This window comes from Oxyura jamaicensis, chromosome 2 (genome assembly GCF_011077185.1).
Source record: "Oxyura jamaicensis isolate SHBP4307 breed ruddy duck chromosome 2, BPBGC_Ojam_1.0, whole genome shotgun sequence".
Lineage (NCBI taxonomy): Eukaryota > Metazoa > Chordata > Aves > Anseriformes > Anatidae > Oxyura > Oxyura jamaicensis.
Genome location: NC_048894.1, coordinates 53,573,644 through 53,587,715, shown reverse-complemented (window position 1 = coordinate 53,587,715; position 14,072 = coordinate 53,573,644). Strand labels below are relative to the sequence as shown.

The following is a 14,072-nucleotide window of genomic DNA, read 5'->3' as shown; positions in this document are numbered from 1 at the left end:
TTTATTACTTGGGTTTATTTTATGGCTTTTTAAAATTTATTAGCTTGCAATCCAACAATAAGCGCGAAGCGCGGGCCGCCGCCGAGGAGCTCGGCCGGGCGGGGCGCCCTTCTGGCGGAGCGGCCGGGGAAATGCGTCACGGCTCGGCACGGCCTGGCACGGCACGGCCCAGCGCCGCCATCCCGCTGCCCCGAGCAGAAATCCGGCTCCTCGGACGGCCGAGGGCTCCCGTGGCCCTCCTGCCCCCCGTGAGCCGTGCTCACGCAGGCGAGTTTAATCGTCGCTAACGCTGCCCACTTTGATGCGCGCCTAACTCCTTATTGCTGGCACGGTCCGGGTGCTGAAAGGCCTGGCCGAGCGGCTGTGTAATCCAGCAAAGGATATACGTGAGTTGTGGAGGTTAGAGCCGCCCCGCTGCGCTTAAAGCTAGCTGCAACTGTAGCCCGGTTAAAGGTGTGTATGGGAAGTGTTAACATTCCTACATGCTGTCTCAACTGCTTTCTAAATGTTTTTGACTTCTAGTGGGAAGGAGCAGCAATCAAGATCGGACTGGGAAGAGTACGAAACCCGTTTTGCCTAAAACTCCATGATAGCTGTGATCGTGAAGCTACTGCGTCAGATGCACTCTGATAGCTTTTTGCAATAAAAGTGCTTTGTGGTGTGTGGAGTCCCCTGTTAGATCTGCACTGATAAAGAGTGGTAAGTTTTCTAACAAAAAGTAAAAAACTATGCACTGGTGAGGCCAAGAATTCTTAAATAGTGGTATTTCCACTATTTAACATGTGAAGGTGGTCCCTTTTTAATAAAAGTAAGGTTTGAATTAAAGTCACATTCTCATGGGGGTATTTTTTATTATTAATGGCCTCTTTAATAAGAAAAAAAGAAGATAGTTCTTTATAACTACAGTTCGTCTATAACCTCTTGCTAAACCTAACCTTTACTGGTACATACCTGTATTTAAGTGCTTGTTCTTGACAGCTTTCTTGGATACAGAATGGGAATGGAGATGAAGCGCATGGTTATCCTGTGTAACACTATGCAGGGATATTCCTATGATATATGGCTGTCCTACGTTGGATTAGCATAATCAGTTTTCAGAAGTAGTGCTCTGAAGTGTTCACTTGTGTGATCAAGCCTTTAAGGCATTACAACACTCTAATTATTTTGTGCATGTGGATTTGACCAGCCCGTTCGTGCAACATTATATAATTTGTTGTGTGGTAATGGGAATTAATATTTCAGCAGCCAACTATCTACATAGCAGAGAAATACTGGATGTGTGGGAGGAAAAAAAGCAGTGGTGAATGAACAATTGTGTGCAAGGGGATGCAAAATATTCTGTAAATGCAAATGTTTTCTGTGGTGGTTTGTATTGGATGAATGACTGAAAGAGCTTAAAAAAGGGTATCAGTCAGTGAAGAGGTATGTACGCCTCTTCAGTGAAAAGTGTAGGATTTTAGTAATAGTGATTAAGTTGCTTTGTGGCTAACTCACTGGCGGTGAGTTAAATGTATATGTGGAAGAGGTGGAAGACAAGAAGATATACCTAAGAAAAGGTGCAGAGAAGGGTCATACTTATCTGTACTGTACCCTGCGTTGTCTCTTAACGTTTTTCTTAGCAGGTAGGAAGTACAACTGCTTGTTTTCAGCTGTGTAACTGGTGCCACAAGCAGATACAACTTCTAATTTGGCTCCAAGTGTGTGGAGGGGGGCTTGAGGAGTTCTGGAAAACATTAAAGATTCTATTTTTGTTGCCTTGTTTTTAGTTATTTTGGAACATGGGACTACTAAATAATGATACTGTATGCTCCTTTAGAAATAAGGGTAAGGTTTAAGTCACTTAAAAGCTCACAATTTTATAGTGTTTTGGACAATGTAAAAACTTTGTGGACTACTACAACTTAAGAAAGTGAAGACTTCTAATTGTAGTCCCTTTGGCTATATATCCTTTTTGTCATTGCTAAAGCAATTGAGATAAATCACAAATTAAATTCCTGAGTTGTGATTTAATAATATTAAAAGTGTTAGACAGGGTGAACATCTGTGAAACTAACTAACCTCAAAATTAAGGTAATTCTTGCCCCTCCCTCACCTTTTTTCTAGCTGAAGGACTGCAATAAATTGAACGTTTGCAGCTGCATTCCTTGAGAAAGACAGAAGACAGATTCTTTCAACCATGGCAAACCAGGTAAGATCCGGTGGTGAGAAATGCAGGTTTGTAGTATCTAAATGGATCCCAGAACCATACTCAGAATTCCTAGTAAATGTAAAGCTGAAATAGCTAGCTCACTCTGAGTTGGGTGTTCTAGTCCTATGACTTTCTCTGGTAATTTGGTAATTGGTGGTTGTCCTCTGGATGCTTGATCATAACAACCGCAGCAGGTTGGGGGCAAAACATTAAGCTTTGCAGTTTGGATTATTTGAGCATGAGTTCTTCTGAAGGATCTTGCGAGTAACACTCTCTATATAAGTAATGTAGAGGTGTTCTAGAGGAAGAACACTAAAGCCTGCGTAAGTAAAAGTTACTGAAAAATGCCATTCTTATTTTTGGAAATCCTTGTTCTTCAGAATACTTTATGAGGGAGGCAACCTGTGTTAATACGGCTGTTTCTATCCTCTTTTGTGTAGTTACCCCACTTCCTTTTTAACTGTGGCTTTTTGGGTGTTTTTTTTTTTTTTTTTTTGAGGCACTTTTTTTTTATGCCTCTTACTTCCTGGCCTTGCATCTGGGTTTTGAGTTTTCCCCTCAGCCAAGTTAGTGCCTGTTCCTGGTCTGCTTTCTCCTTGCGTTCCATTAATTGGCCTCCTGTCGTTGTTCCTGGCCTGAGAGAGCGACTGGCAGCTAGGTAGTGAGGAGAGACATCACACATAAGCAAGAAGAATCCCTAGGAAAGGGGAGATAGGGACAGATGAGATCTCTTCTGAGCAAGAGTGATGATTTTTCTGCCTGTTCATCACTCGCTGTGCTAATGAAGACTTTTTTTTTTGAGATTCCAAGAGCTCAAATGGAGCACAATCCAGTCCTAAGCTAATTAACACATAGGATTGACCAGCATCGAAGGGCTAACTGCTTTTTTCCTAATTCCAAGAGGAGGCTGTCAATCCTGTAGCCAGCTTGACAAGTCAGGGGAATATGGCTGTTCATACAATCCTTTGGCTCTGTTATTTTTGCCAGGCGTTTTCCCCAGAGGCTGCTTTCCCTCATGGGAGGCGGAGGGAGAAATGGGACCCCAGGCTTCTTTCAAGGGCAAGGTGAATATGGGGAAATCACCTGTGGTGATGGGGAGTGGGAGGGAGGAATGTAAATGAGGCTAAATACTATAGAGGTGTTTTTTTATCCCAACAGGACTTGCTTGGGAAAAAACGAGAGTGCCTCCAGGCCTACAGCTGGTGGAGAACACCACAGAAAAAACGAAAGAAAAAGAACAAAATAAAACCAGGAAGAATAGAGTTTGTTAGTAGTAGTAGTTGTTCAGCCAGGTAAAAACCTTTTGAAATGAGAAACTCTGACTTACCTGTTTGAATTGATAGTGAATGCCATCACTCAGTTCTAAAATTCTAAAATGGCTGGTGTGGTTGCATATATGCTAAATGTTGCGTTGGCAATACGTGTCCATAAAAGCTTATTTGTAGTTGCTCTCTCCCATGATCACTGGGAAGCGGTAACAAACTAGTCATAGCTCCTTTGAATCGTGGTTATGGTTTGAGTTAATCATTTTTCTTGGTATTTTTATGCTTCTTTCTTGCTTAGACATAAACTGTGCTTCTTTTTGAAACAAATTTGTACAAGTTGTCAGAAAATGGGTCCTTGTTGCTGAAACAGTAGAATAGACCCAGAGTAATGGAAAACTTTAGATTGGAGTGGTGGCATTGCAGTTTTGTACGCAACTCAGAGTTCTATACTTAGTACTCCTTACAGATTTGCCTCTTTATTTGTCTGATGATAACTATCTGTTAATATAATGCATCTTAGTCTTGAACTTTAAAATTGTTCTCTCTCTCTTTTTAAAGACCAGATTATTCAATATTTGTTGGGGAGCTTACTCCAGAAGTGGATGATTTCCAGCTCTATGACTATTTCCTAAAGAGGTACCCTTCATGTATTGACTGCAAAATAGCAACAGACCTGCTGGGATATTCCAGGTAATTTCAGTGCAAATTTATAGTGTTAGCAGTATGTTCACTTCTATAAGCAATATGTAAGAACTTGCGTCGGAACTGTTCCAGTGTTTTTTTCTGGGGCAGGAAGAGCGAGGTTAGTCTTTAGCATTGCTTTGCTTAATAGCACAGATCCTTTGAGTGTTTCTAACAGCATTCTGGTTAGTTCAAGCAGTTACTGTGATAAGCTGCAACTTAGCCATACGCATATCTACATGGGAAAAAAAAGAGAAGCTGGGAGAAGGAAGAGCTGTGCACTGAAATCAGCGCTGCTGTGTGTCTACTTAGTCACCTGCAATACTGAAGACAAAATAATTACTACTTTGGGGAAAAGCATAAGCCCTGGCAAATCTTAGGGGGTTGGGTGATGGAACCTAATGTTAGTAGTAAATAAAGTCTGGCAGAAACTACTGGCCATGCAGTGAGTCAAGCAGGAATTGAGTGAGTTTGCTGTTCAGACAATGCTGTCTGTAATAGACTAATTCAAGAAACTCTTGAGAAAGCAGATACAAAAAAAAAAAAGAATGCTAGTGTTATGCAGTGGTAGGAGTGGGTTAATGCTAACTGATTAACTGCTGTATATGCAGAAATATGGAATCTGATTACTTACGCAGATAGCACTTAAAATGTATTGTTTTGCTGGCTCTCAGTGAGTTGCATCTTAATGCTATGAAGGAACAAGCTTTTTGCTTCTGGCCCAAGTTTTTTAATTTGGTGAAAGCCTTTTCTGTGCATGTGCACATGCCAGAGAGGTTGCTTAAGTAATAGAAGCTATAGTAGCTGCTATCTTCTGTTTTTTGTAGAAGACAGAAATTGAATTCATTAGTTTTGTAACTGTTATGTATACTAGAATTTGTTTTCTCCCTTTTGAAAATTGTAGAGGGTATGCCTATGTCAGATTTGGTGAGCAAGGTGATCAGATGAGGGCACTGCAAGACTGCCAGAATGCACCAGGTCTGGGGGGAAAACGAATCCGGCTGAGCATAGGAATTTCTAAAAGGTAACCAATGAGTTGTGCATTGATACAGTTATTCTAAATAATCAGATTCTTGTAGCTCTGCCTTTGTAAAGTCTGTGGCCCTTGCTGTAATGGCTGTACACAGGATGCAGTCTACAAAACCAAAAATGCAGAAGTACTATGTTTTGACTCCCTGGATTCATCAACCTGTTTCAGGATGGCTGGGGGAATCCAACTCTTAAGTCTAGCCAGACAGTGTAATTTGGGCTTAGCTGCCATTGTAACCAGCCTTGTTTCTCAACAGTAGCAAAGCTGAATGCATTTTTAAATATTTTCAGGTTTGGGACTGTATAAGGTGGAAGGGACGATGAGTGATTTTATATGCTAGGGAGTTCTTGTTCTTAGACCTTTCCCTCTAGTTTGAGAGAAGCACATAACTAGTTTTACAGTGGGCTGACAGGAAAGAAGTGGGGGAAAATATGGGAATGCAGGGAGAAAGCCGAAGGAGTTAGTACTAGAACAGGTTTAGAATACTATTTGCTTTTCATGAGCTTAGGGCAATGGGGAGTTTAAACTTTAGCACTTCCTGAGAGGGTTTCTTACTCTACCAGCTCAGTTCTGTCATTTATTTAAGGCAATTCAGGTCTCTGAACAGTTAAAGAATTGATACCAAATTGGATGAACTTTGATCCAGGATACTGACAAAACAGGACTTCATATAAACAATTCCAGTATGTTCATGAGGTTAGCTTGTGTGTTCTGTTAAATAGTAAAAAAATAACACTTCTGTTTCTGTTTACCTAGCATAATTCTGCAAATGTTGCCTCCTTCTGCTTTAGAATGGAAATGCTCTTCTCCAAGAGAGCGGTGTCCAAAATTCCTCTGCCAATTTTTTTTATTAAATTAATATTTTTTTATTTTGAAAACAAGAATAAGCCACAAACATTTTCTTGCTTCGGCTATCCAGAAGAATGTCAACAGTACTTTCAGATTTTTCCTTCCCTACAAAACTATATGTAGGAAGAGTGCAGTTGGAAGCAGAAGACGTAAGATGATATATCTTCTGTTTATGTTTACTACAGTAACAATACAATGGATTACCTCTTCATTAGAACTTGTGTAGCTTTACAGTATTGAAACAAATGTAGGGATTAAAATACACATCAGTAATATTTTTCTGAATGGCTGAGTACCATGCTCTCTTAGCATTGAAATATCCAGCCATTGGATTCGTTTGTCACTCATGTTTGCTTATTTTGGAAGCTATTGCAGGATGCCTTCAGCTTGTATTCTTGACAAAAAGCATAGAACTCACTTCTCTGCATCCCCAATTCAAGTCAGCGAAATTGGGCACTGCAAACACAGGAGGTCTGCCTGCACAGAATCAGTGAAGAAAAGTCTAAACAGCGGATTTTTTTGAACATGCAGCTGGGTTATCTGAATGTACTTTATGCAGTGTACATCAGTTTTAGTACAGATAGCACTTGTCTTGGTTCTTGTCATTAGTCTGAAGCTGCCCCTGAGAAAATCTTGAAAGGGAAAGTAGTGAAAACTAATCAGCTGGCCCTTTCTTCTGAAGAACCAGTTGTGATTATGTGGTTAAGCAAGACTGACTTCACCTGAGTGGTATACTTGGCAGCTGTTGAATGTTTCATGGACTTTAAACAAACAAAAAAAACTGAGCAGGTGGAGGTGAACATGGCAAATGGGCAGGCAGTGTCAGATGCTTCTTTGAAATGGATAATCTGACTCCATTAACTTATTTCTGGAAATAAGATCTAGTAATTAACCAAACAAAATAAAGAAGGGTTAAGACTGCATCTTTAAAGCAGCTGTGCTTGATAAATGTCTCTGGTCTTAATAAATCAGTCTTTAGCAAAGCACAGAGACTTAGCAGCAGCTTGCTTATGCTAATGCTAAAAATACTTGATGTGTACAGGTAACAATGTCAAGGCTCTGGAGTTAATCCATGAAAACAATTACTTCTGGTATTGGCAAAGGTGAGGATGTTTGCTTCTATATAAATGAGGTTTTGTGCTGTCACTTAAGTGACTATTTAGGAAAGCTTCATTTTAAGCTTTGAAGTATGTAAGCTGACAAATTGTTTAAGTTCAGAACTGAGTTTAGTTTATTGTTCTCTAACTGTATGCAACTTCTCATGTTTCAGACTGAAAGCAGAATTCCAGCGGTACCAGTCATACAACTATAATGATTATTACCAAGATTATCAGAACTACTACTCGCAGTGGAGTTACGATGCTTACGCTGAGTACAACTACAGCTCCTATGCTCCCTATGACAGCATGCAAGCTGTTGGAGACTGCTCTTTAGGAGATGCTGTAATGGCTCCAGCTGTTTTTGAGGTAAAGATACTGCACACTTGCTATAAAGAAAATATTTCACAGATAATACATTGTACAGATCTGTGTGAATCAGCAAAAAGAATCTGAAGCTGAAAACATGCTTTCTACTTAGTATGAAGTTAAAATAGCAGGTTTCATTCAGAGGTGTTTGTATTTAAGTGCTTAAATAGTAAATCCATAGAATTAGTGATTTATACACCATTATTTGTTCATATTTCCCAAATAATGGTTTTGACAGCATAATTGTGTACACTTCTGTTCCTGTTCTTCTTATTTGCTACTGTTGTAAGTGGTCTGATAGTGGTCAACTTAACAGTTGTGACCTCTGGAAGTCCCTTCTGACCTGTACTGTAATATTGGCTTTCTTTTAAAAATAGATAAAATGCCATCTCTCCGTGCAGTTGTAGGAAGAAGGAATGGGTTGAGAATACAGCACTTTGAATCTGTGATGCTTTCTGAAAAAAGTTATGATTAAACTTAGCCTTTTCTGTCTTCCAGGAATCTTCACTTATGACTGAAATCAGTGATGACCTAATTACTGAAGGTAATAATGGTTCTATCATTGTGACTTGAGTTTAGCCATACTTGTGCCTTTTAACGATACAAGCCAACCTCTACTGGATGAAGAACATCTTGAAAGTTCAGCTGATGCAAAGGTCAAACCTCTGTGGGGTTGATCTGCAATCAGTTGGGGTTTTAAAGCTGATACAGCATACGCTGACTGCATCAAGTAAAATGGGACACTGTCAATGCTTTGCAGCAGGTTTCTTGTAACTGTGCCTTCAGTCCCCTTTGAAAATAGTCTAATACAGAATTTTTGTTCTTTGTATTGATTCCACTAAGCAGATTCTATATTAGAAACTCAATAATATGCAAAAGCTTTGTTCTCGGCTCTGAGGTAAAAGCTTATGTTGCAGATTCCAAAAGGAGGATTCAGCTTGCACTTAAAATTTGGTAGAAAACATAATTGTGTCCTGGAAGGTTTGCAAAGTTCCTCACGTGGAGGCATTTTGTGTTAGTGTTTAGAAGCTATCCTGTGTAACATGTATTACAGTAGATGTGAATTAAATTCCTCTTGGGAAGGTTTCATAGCTGACTATCCTTAAACATTATCTTTACTATCTTAAACATTATCTTTATTACCTTTATCTTGAAAGACAAATACAGTCCTAGCCTTCTAATATACAAATTCCCCAAAGCTGGAGTTGTGAGGTTTAAAATTTTAGAGGACTAAATACCTCACTAAAATTAGATCTAATAGCTTATTACACTTAGCTTAAAATACATTTTATTAGCCATTTCACATAAGGTTTTTTTGTGTGCATGCCTCAGGTTTGATACTCGCACTTACCAGGCTTCTATTTTCAGATCCACAGCTCTACTTGGATGTTGATGAAATGAACAGACAATTTATGGAGACAAGCGAAGAACTCTATGATTCACTCATGAATTGTCACTGGCAACCTCTGGATACGGTCACTTCTGAAATCCCCTCTGCTATTTAAGTGTCTTATATAGCATGACCGTTATGACCAAGGTGCTAAAACTACATTTCTTCTACATTATTCTAGTTCATAAGTTTTAAAGCACAATGATTGGGGTTTTTTTTGCTATGCTTTTGACAGTTTCTGTAATCTTTTTGTTCATCACTCTATTCTTGGAGCATCATGAAATCATGTAAATATTCTAGAAATGTAAAGAGTTAAATGGGGTCTAAAGATAGACTTGCCTGTGTAAATAAAAATTTGTTTCTGCAAACCTGCCAGCAAGGGATTTTACTTGTACATGTGTGCAGCATGTTCTCTTCTGGCATACGGAATTTAACAAGGTAGTAAGGGTATTTGTATTTCATCTATATTTTTGTATGGGCATTAGGACACAAGCAAAATCTAGCTTTCTCTTGTTTTCCTGGTTACTTAGGTAAGTGACAAGCCAAGCCTTTCATGTGCTTGCTTAGACTGGAAGTATATATGGGAGACGCTCACAGGCCTTGCTGTGAAAACGCCTGTGTTCACTCATTCCTTCAGGCTGCTGGCTCTAACAATACTACTGATACCTGCTAGGTCAGCTAAAATTGGCTTACAAATTTGGTATTTTAGGCGTACGGAAGTGTAAACTTCAGCTGCCATAGCTACAACTATCCCATGGAGTGAGGATGATGTCTGTTGGCACTCCCTGCATCAGCATTCAGCTTTCCTTTGCCCTTCTTACTGTTAGACTTCTCAGCTGACACTTTACAGCAAAGAAATTGCTACACATAATACATGTTCTTAAACCTAAAAAAAAAAGTTGAGAAAACAACTTGCTGGCTTAAAAGAAGAAAAATAACCCACCAGGAACAACAAAAAAATTCCTAGTAACAGCTCCTTAAGTTACACCCTCTGCTACCCTCTAATTTCTCTGGTCTTCATTCAGGGTAATTAAGCTCATAAAGCTTTGGTAGAAGGATGACAGTATTCAAGTCAAAGGAGATGAGAGCAATGAGGAAAGCTTTGCTTTAAGCTAGAGCAGTCTTAACAAGTTGATGCCTTTGTGCTATTCTCATCTTGAAGGGTACAGAGTATTTTCCAGTCACAGGGACTCCATAACCTTATGAGTATTGAGAAATAGTTGCTAATTAACGGTGTATATAATAAGTAAGTGAGGCTGGAAACAAAAGATATTCTTCTGAGGAAAAAAAGGAAGCAGAAATTACTATACTTAATAGCTGTGGAAGCTGTTAAAGCTAGTTGACACTGTTTTGGTACTGCCATGTATGTTTTGGGGGCAACATAAACCATAGTTGGTGTGATGACAGGTAAGAATCAAATTCTTTTTTTATGGCTTAGTGTAGTTAGTGGAAGTAGTGGTCATAAGCTGTGCGCTGTTCTTAAATGTAATACAAATTCTCTTTTGTGACTCCTGAGTACTTACAGGTTACTTCGAGTTGATCACCAGAAACTGTTTCTGTTTGCTACTAGTTGTTGGGTTTTTGCTAGGAATACTTTCAGTCCTGAATTGAAATGATGACATCCTGAAACAGAAGAGGCTTTTGGAGTATTGTAGGAAGCACATTGTTCCTGGTTTTAGTGCAGGTGTACATGTAGGAAGAGACAGAAAGCAAAGAACCTCACATAGGTGGAGGGGGTGAGGTGGCATCACAGTTAGAGCTGTTGCAGTTAGCTCTTCCCAAAGCATGAAAGCAACGTGGCTGCGAACAGGGATTTGTTGGGCCAGTTAGTCTTTTGAGGGGCAGATTAATAAGAATATAGCATGAGGAAGAGGTGGAATAGATGAAGCAAAGAGAATCTGGGTGGGAAAAGGGTTGCTTGTATGTGTATATGAAGTTGTTTCAGGGGACTGAGCTGGGGCAAATTCAAGATAATAGATGCAGCCTCCTTGAATTTGGATGGCAGCGCTGAAGCTTCAAAACCTTACAGAGTTTGATGCCACTTCAGTTGTAGTGCATAGCTGTGGTACTTGAGCTCAGAAGTACAAACTGCACAGCTAGGCAAAGGTTGTTTTTTTTTTTTTTATCTATCTAAAGGTTTTTTTTTAATCTATTTTCTTCAACGTGAGCAGCAAGGCAGCTTCCAGGTGCGTGTCTGGGTGGTAGGCTGCTTTGATGTGGCTTGCTTTGCATCACTGTAGTAGTTAGGTTGCATTGAGTACTTTCTGGAAACGTTTGTTGTGTTGTCAACGAAAAACGTGATGCTACAGATAAGTGTTGGCCCAGCAGAAAGAGTGTGAATTATCAGTGCTGTTTTTTGACCTTTGAGAGGTTGGTCCCTAACATGTGATCTGTGTAACGAGGGGCCCACATAGATACTTGACTTCATTTAGTCTGATACTGTGGTTGTGTATGACCCAAGTCTATGAATGTCAAAAAATCAGGCTGTGGCTACCCATTTTATGCAGACTTGGCCTATTAACAAGGTCTCTATGCTGTACGTTAGAGACGTGCACCTTCTGTTCTGGACTAGATAGTTCAAATACCGGTTTCGTAGTTCAGTGAATGAGTTTGTTTGGGCTGTTCTCCAGAGCTGGAAAATGTTGGGAGTGTATTCTCTTGGAGTCCACATAAATGAAAATGATAAGAGGAAGACAACGTTGGTTGCAGCCTGTGTGCTGCTGTTATAAAGTAGTTCTCTGATGTCTTTTTCCCTCTCCTGAGACTTACTAGCCTATTGCCGTTTGCTGTTAGGAGTGCATACCTGGATTGGGATGGTTCGTGCAGTGTAGATATTTTACCGTAAGAGCACAGTGAATGCCAGACTTCTTCCTGTACTGCCGTGTTAACCATGAATCACAAATTCAGGAAGCAGTGATTGCATCAGAACTGCTAGAATGCTTTGCAGAGTCTTTTTACTGGGTAAGCTTCACAGCTGCAGTTACAGCTTCCAGCCTGTATTAGCTGAGCACATATTAGTGCCCACCATCAGTTTGGCAAAGATAGGATTGCAGTAGGAATTTGCCTGCTTTCTTCCTTCTTTTTAATTAAACAAGTCTTTGAAGCAGCTTTTCACACACCACTGTATCTCACTTCTTCCAGTTATTTTTGGTTTTACTTAGCTGAAATGTTTTTTTTCTTCCAAGCTTGATGATGTTTTCTGCAAGAATATCCATTTTGATTGCATAAACTCTCTTCATTGTGCCTAGCTGCAATAGAAAGTGCTTTTACTCAAAAACTTGCTGTTTTCTTCAAGAATAGTAGTGGGGTATTTCCTGTCTCTTCTCTGATCAGAAAGGCTTTAGGACGGTGGTTTGAGGGTCTACTAATCCTGTCACCAGTGAGCCAGGAAAACGCACGAGTCCAAAGTGGGTAAAAAGTACTTTAAAAAGATCCAAAAAGAGAAAATGGTACTTAAGCCGTGAATGTTTCTTTTTGCAGGGATGCTCTGGACCAACCGCTTCTTTCTAGCGCTACCTCAAAGTAACTTGCAGATAGAACTCACAGGGAAGATTGATCAAATGGTGATGATCGCTGTCATTCTGCTGGACACGCATATACTTGCCTTTTGTTTTGGCTCATTTTTAATACCAATTAACTTCAGTGACTCACGTTAATAGACACCGTTTGACTGCATCGGCAAATATTTCTGAGTCATGAGTATCATTAAAGGCCTGTTACCGTATGGGAATCCTTCTCAATAAGAAAAGTTGAATTAAAAAAATAAATAAATAAAGCAGCATTTGAAATACGAGCAAACATAGCGTAGCTGCCTTTGACACTTATCTGGAGGAGAAAAGCCATGTTACCACATTAATACGGTTGTCTTAATATGCTTGGTGTACATGAGGGAGGGAAGTTTTATGTTTGCCTAGCTATTACATGCCCAACAGAGGAGGGGTTTTAGTCAGTTCCCTGAGCAGGTGTTGCAGAAGTCAATGCTTTCATGGCCCAATGCATGTTACGAAGGGCACAATTTATATTCCCCTATCCATTTTATTTATTTTCTGTGGCAGAAATCTGTTGCGGCACCCATCGTTTCCCATGCCATAAGGTAGAATTTAGCGTGAAAATCCATCCCTGGACCAAAGGGCCATGAACCCAGCCAGCCTCAGGCACGGCGTGTGCGTTGGGTGTCGGTGTGGGGGCTGTTGGTGCGGGGCTTTATTTGACGAACACTGTGGGGTCGGGGCGCGGTGCTGCGGCACACCAGCGGTCGGCACCACGGGGCGGGGAGGCTCTGGAGGTGACTTCTGGCCCCGTGCTTAGGGTGTCCGGGCCGGGTCCCGAGGGCGCCATCCCTGAGGGAGCCCCGCTCCCCTCCCCCACCCCCTCCCCTCACGCCGCGATTTCCCGCGCGGCCCCGCCCCCCCCCGGCCGCGAGGCACGCCGGGGCCGTCGCCGCCGGGTGACGCGCGCCGCGCGCGCCGCGCTGACGCGAGCCGGGAGCGCTCGCCCCAATTGGCCGTGCGAGGGGAGCAGCGGAGCGGGGAGGGCGAAGGAAGGGAAGGAGGGAGGGGGGAGCGCGGCGGCGGCGAGCGGGCGGCAGGAGGAGGAGGAGGAGGAGGAGGAGGAGGAGGGCGGCGGGACGGGACCGGGCCGGGGCCGAGGCGGGGCGAGGAACGGGAACGGGGAACGGGAGCGGGAGCGGGAGCGGGAGGGGGGGGGAACGCGCGCTCCCGTGAGGGGGAGGGGCAGGGCAGGGCAGGCCGCGCGGCGCGTGGCGGCGGGGGGCGGGGGGGTTCCGTGACGGCAACGGAACGGAGGGAGGGGGCGGCATGGCCTCGGGCGGCGCGGCCGTTGGCGGCGCGACCGGTAGCGGCGCGGCCGGTAGCGGCATGGCCGGTGGTGGTGAGGCGCCGGGCGGCAGCCCAGGAGCGGGATCGGGAGCTGGAGGAGGAGGAGGAGGAGGAGCGGCCGGCGGCAAGATGAAGAGTCGGCGCCACCTTTTGGGCGCCGCGAAGCCCCCCTATGCCAGGAGCAAGAAGGTGAGGAGCGGCCCCCTCACAGCGGGCCCTTCCCCTCACCCCCTTTACTTACCCCTCACCCCTTTACTTACACCCTCACCTGCCCATTTATCCCCTGAATTATTTCCACCCACCTCCTTACCCCTTTAGTTACTTCTTTAGTTGCCCCCTTAGTTACCCCCGCAGACCCTTTAGTT

General features: G+C 42.4%; 2 protein-coding genes and 1 long non-coding RNA gene across 7 annotated transcripts in view; 2 read left to right on the top strand and 1 right to left on the bottom strand.

The window, feature by feature from the left end:
* The first annotated feature begins 428 nt into the window (after nucleotides 1–428).
* LOC118161420 (tRNA selenocysteine 1-associated protein 1-like) lies at nucleotides 429–12,667 on the top strand. 5 transcript variants are annotated; one of them, XM_035316762.1, is made up of 10 exons: nucleotides 444–699; nucleotides 2,104–2,188; nucleotides 3,176–3,252; nucleotides 3,347–3,480; nucleotides 4,012–4,143; nucleotides 5,039–5,158; nucleotides 7,284–7,479; nucleotides 7,978–8,023; nucleotides 8,848–9,016; nucleotides 12,350–12,667. In XM_035316762.1, the coding sequence occupies exons 3-9, from the start codon at nucleotides 3,223–3,225 to the stop codon at nucleotides 8,982–8,984; spliced, it is 795 nt and encodes a 264-aa protein (XP_035172653.1). In that variant the 5' UTR covers nucleotides 444–699; nucleotides 2,104–2,188; nucleotides 3,176–3,222; the 3' UTR covers nucleotides 8,985–9,016; nucleotides 12,350–12,667. The 5 variants fall into 5 exon arrangements, with proteins under 5 accessions (XP_035172657.1, XP_035172653.1, XP_035172652.1 ...); XM_035316761.1 differs by lacking the exon at nucleotides 12,350–12,667 and having other exon boundaries at nucleotides 448–699; nucleotides 8,848–9,767; XM_035316766.1 differs by lacking the exons at nucleotides 5,039–5,158; nucleotides 12,350–12,667 and having other exon boundaries at nucleotides 429–699; nucleotides 8,848–9,767.
* Nucleotides 11,007–12,617, bottom strand: LOC118161425. The gene is made up of 2 exons (XR_004748016.1): nucleotides 12,500–12,617; nucleotides 11,007–11,302 (listed from the first exon to the last, which is right to left on the bottom strand). It is a non-coding gene; the product is annotated as an uncharacterized LOC118161425 (long non-coding RNA).
* Nucleotides 12,668–13,686: 1,019 nt separating the features above from the next.
* The window catches only part of NUP153 (nucleoporin 153), a 41,913-nt gene continuing 41,527 nt past the window's right edge, over nucleotides 13,687–14,072 (top strand). Inside the window, exon 1 of the mRNA XM_035316137.1 lies at nucleotides 13,687–13,896. Coding sequence (XP_035172028.1) covers nucleotides 13,687–13,896 — 210 coding nt within the window. The remainder of the gene's footprint in view (nucleotides 13,897–14,072) is intronic.

What these genes read in the sequence shown, in the direction of transcription:
- LOC118161420 (XM_035316762.1), top strand. Translation starts at nt 3,223, where the DNA reads ATGGGACCCCAGGCTTCTTTCAAGGGCAAG. An exon ending in TGGCTCCAGCTGTTTTTGAG is followed by an intron (nt 7,480 to 7,977) that starts GTAAAGATACTG and finishes TCTGTCTTCCAG; the next exon opens with GAATCTTCACTTATGACTGA. An exon ending in TGATGACCTAATTACTGAAG is followed by an intron (nt 8,024 to 8,847) that starts GTAATAATGGTT and finishes TTCTATTTTCAG; the next exon opens with ATCCACAGCTCTACTTGGAT.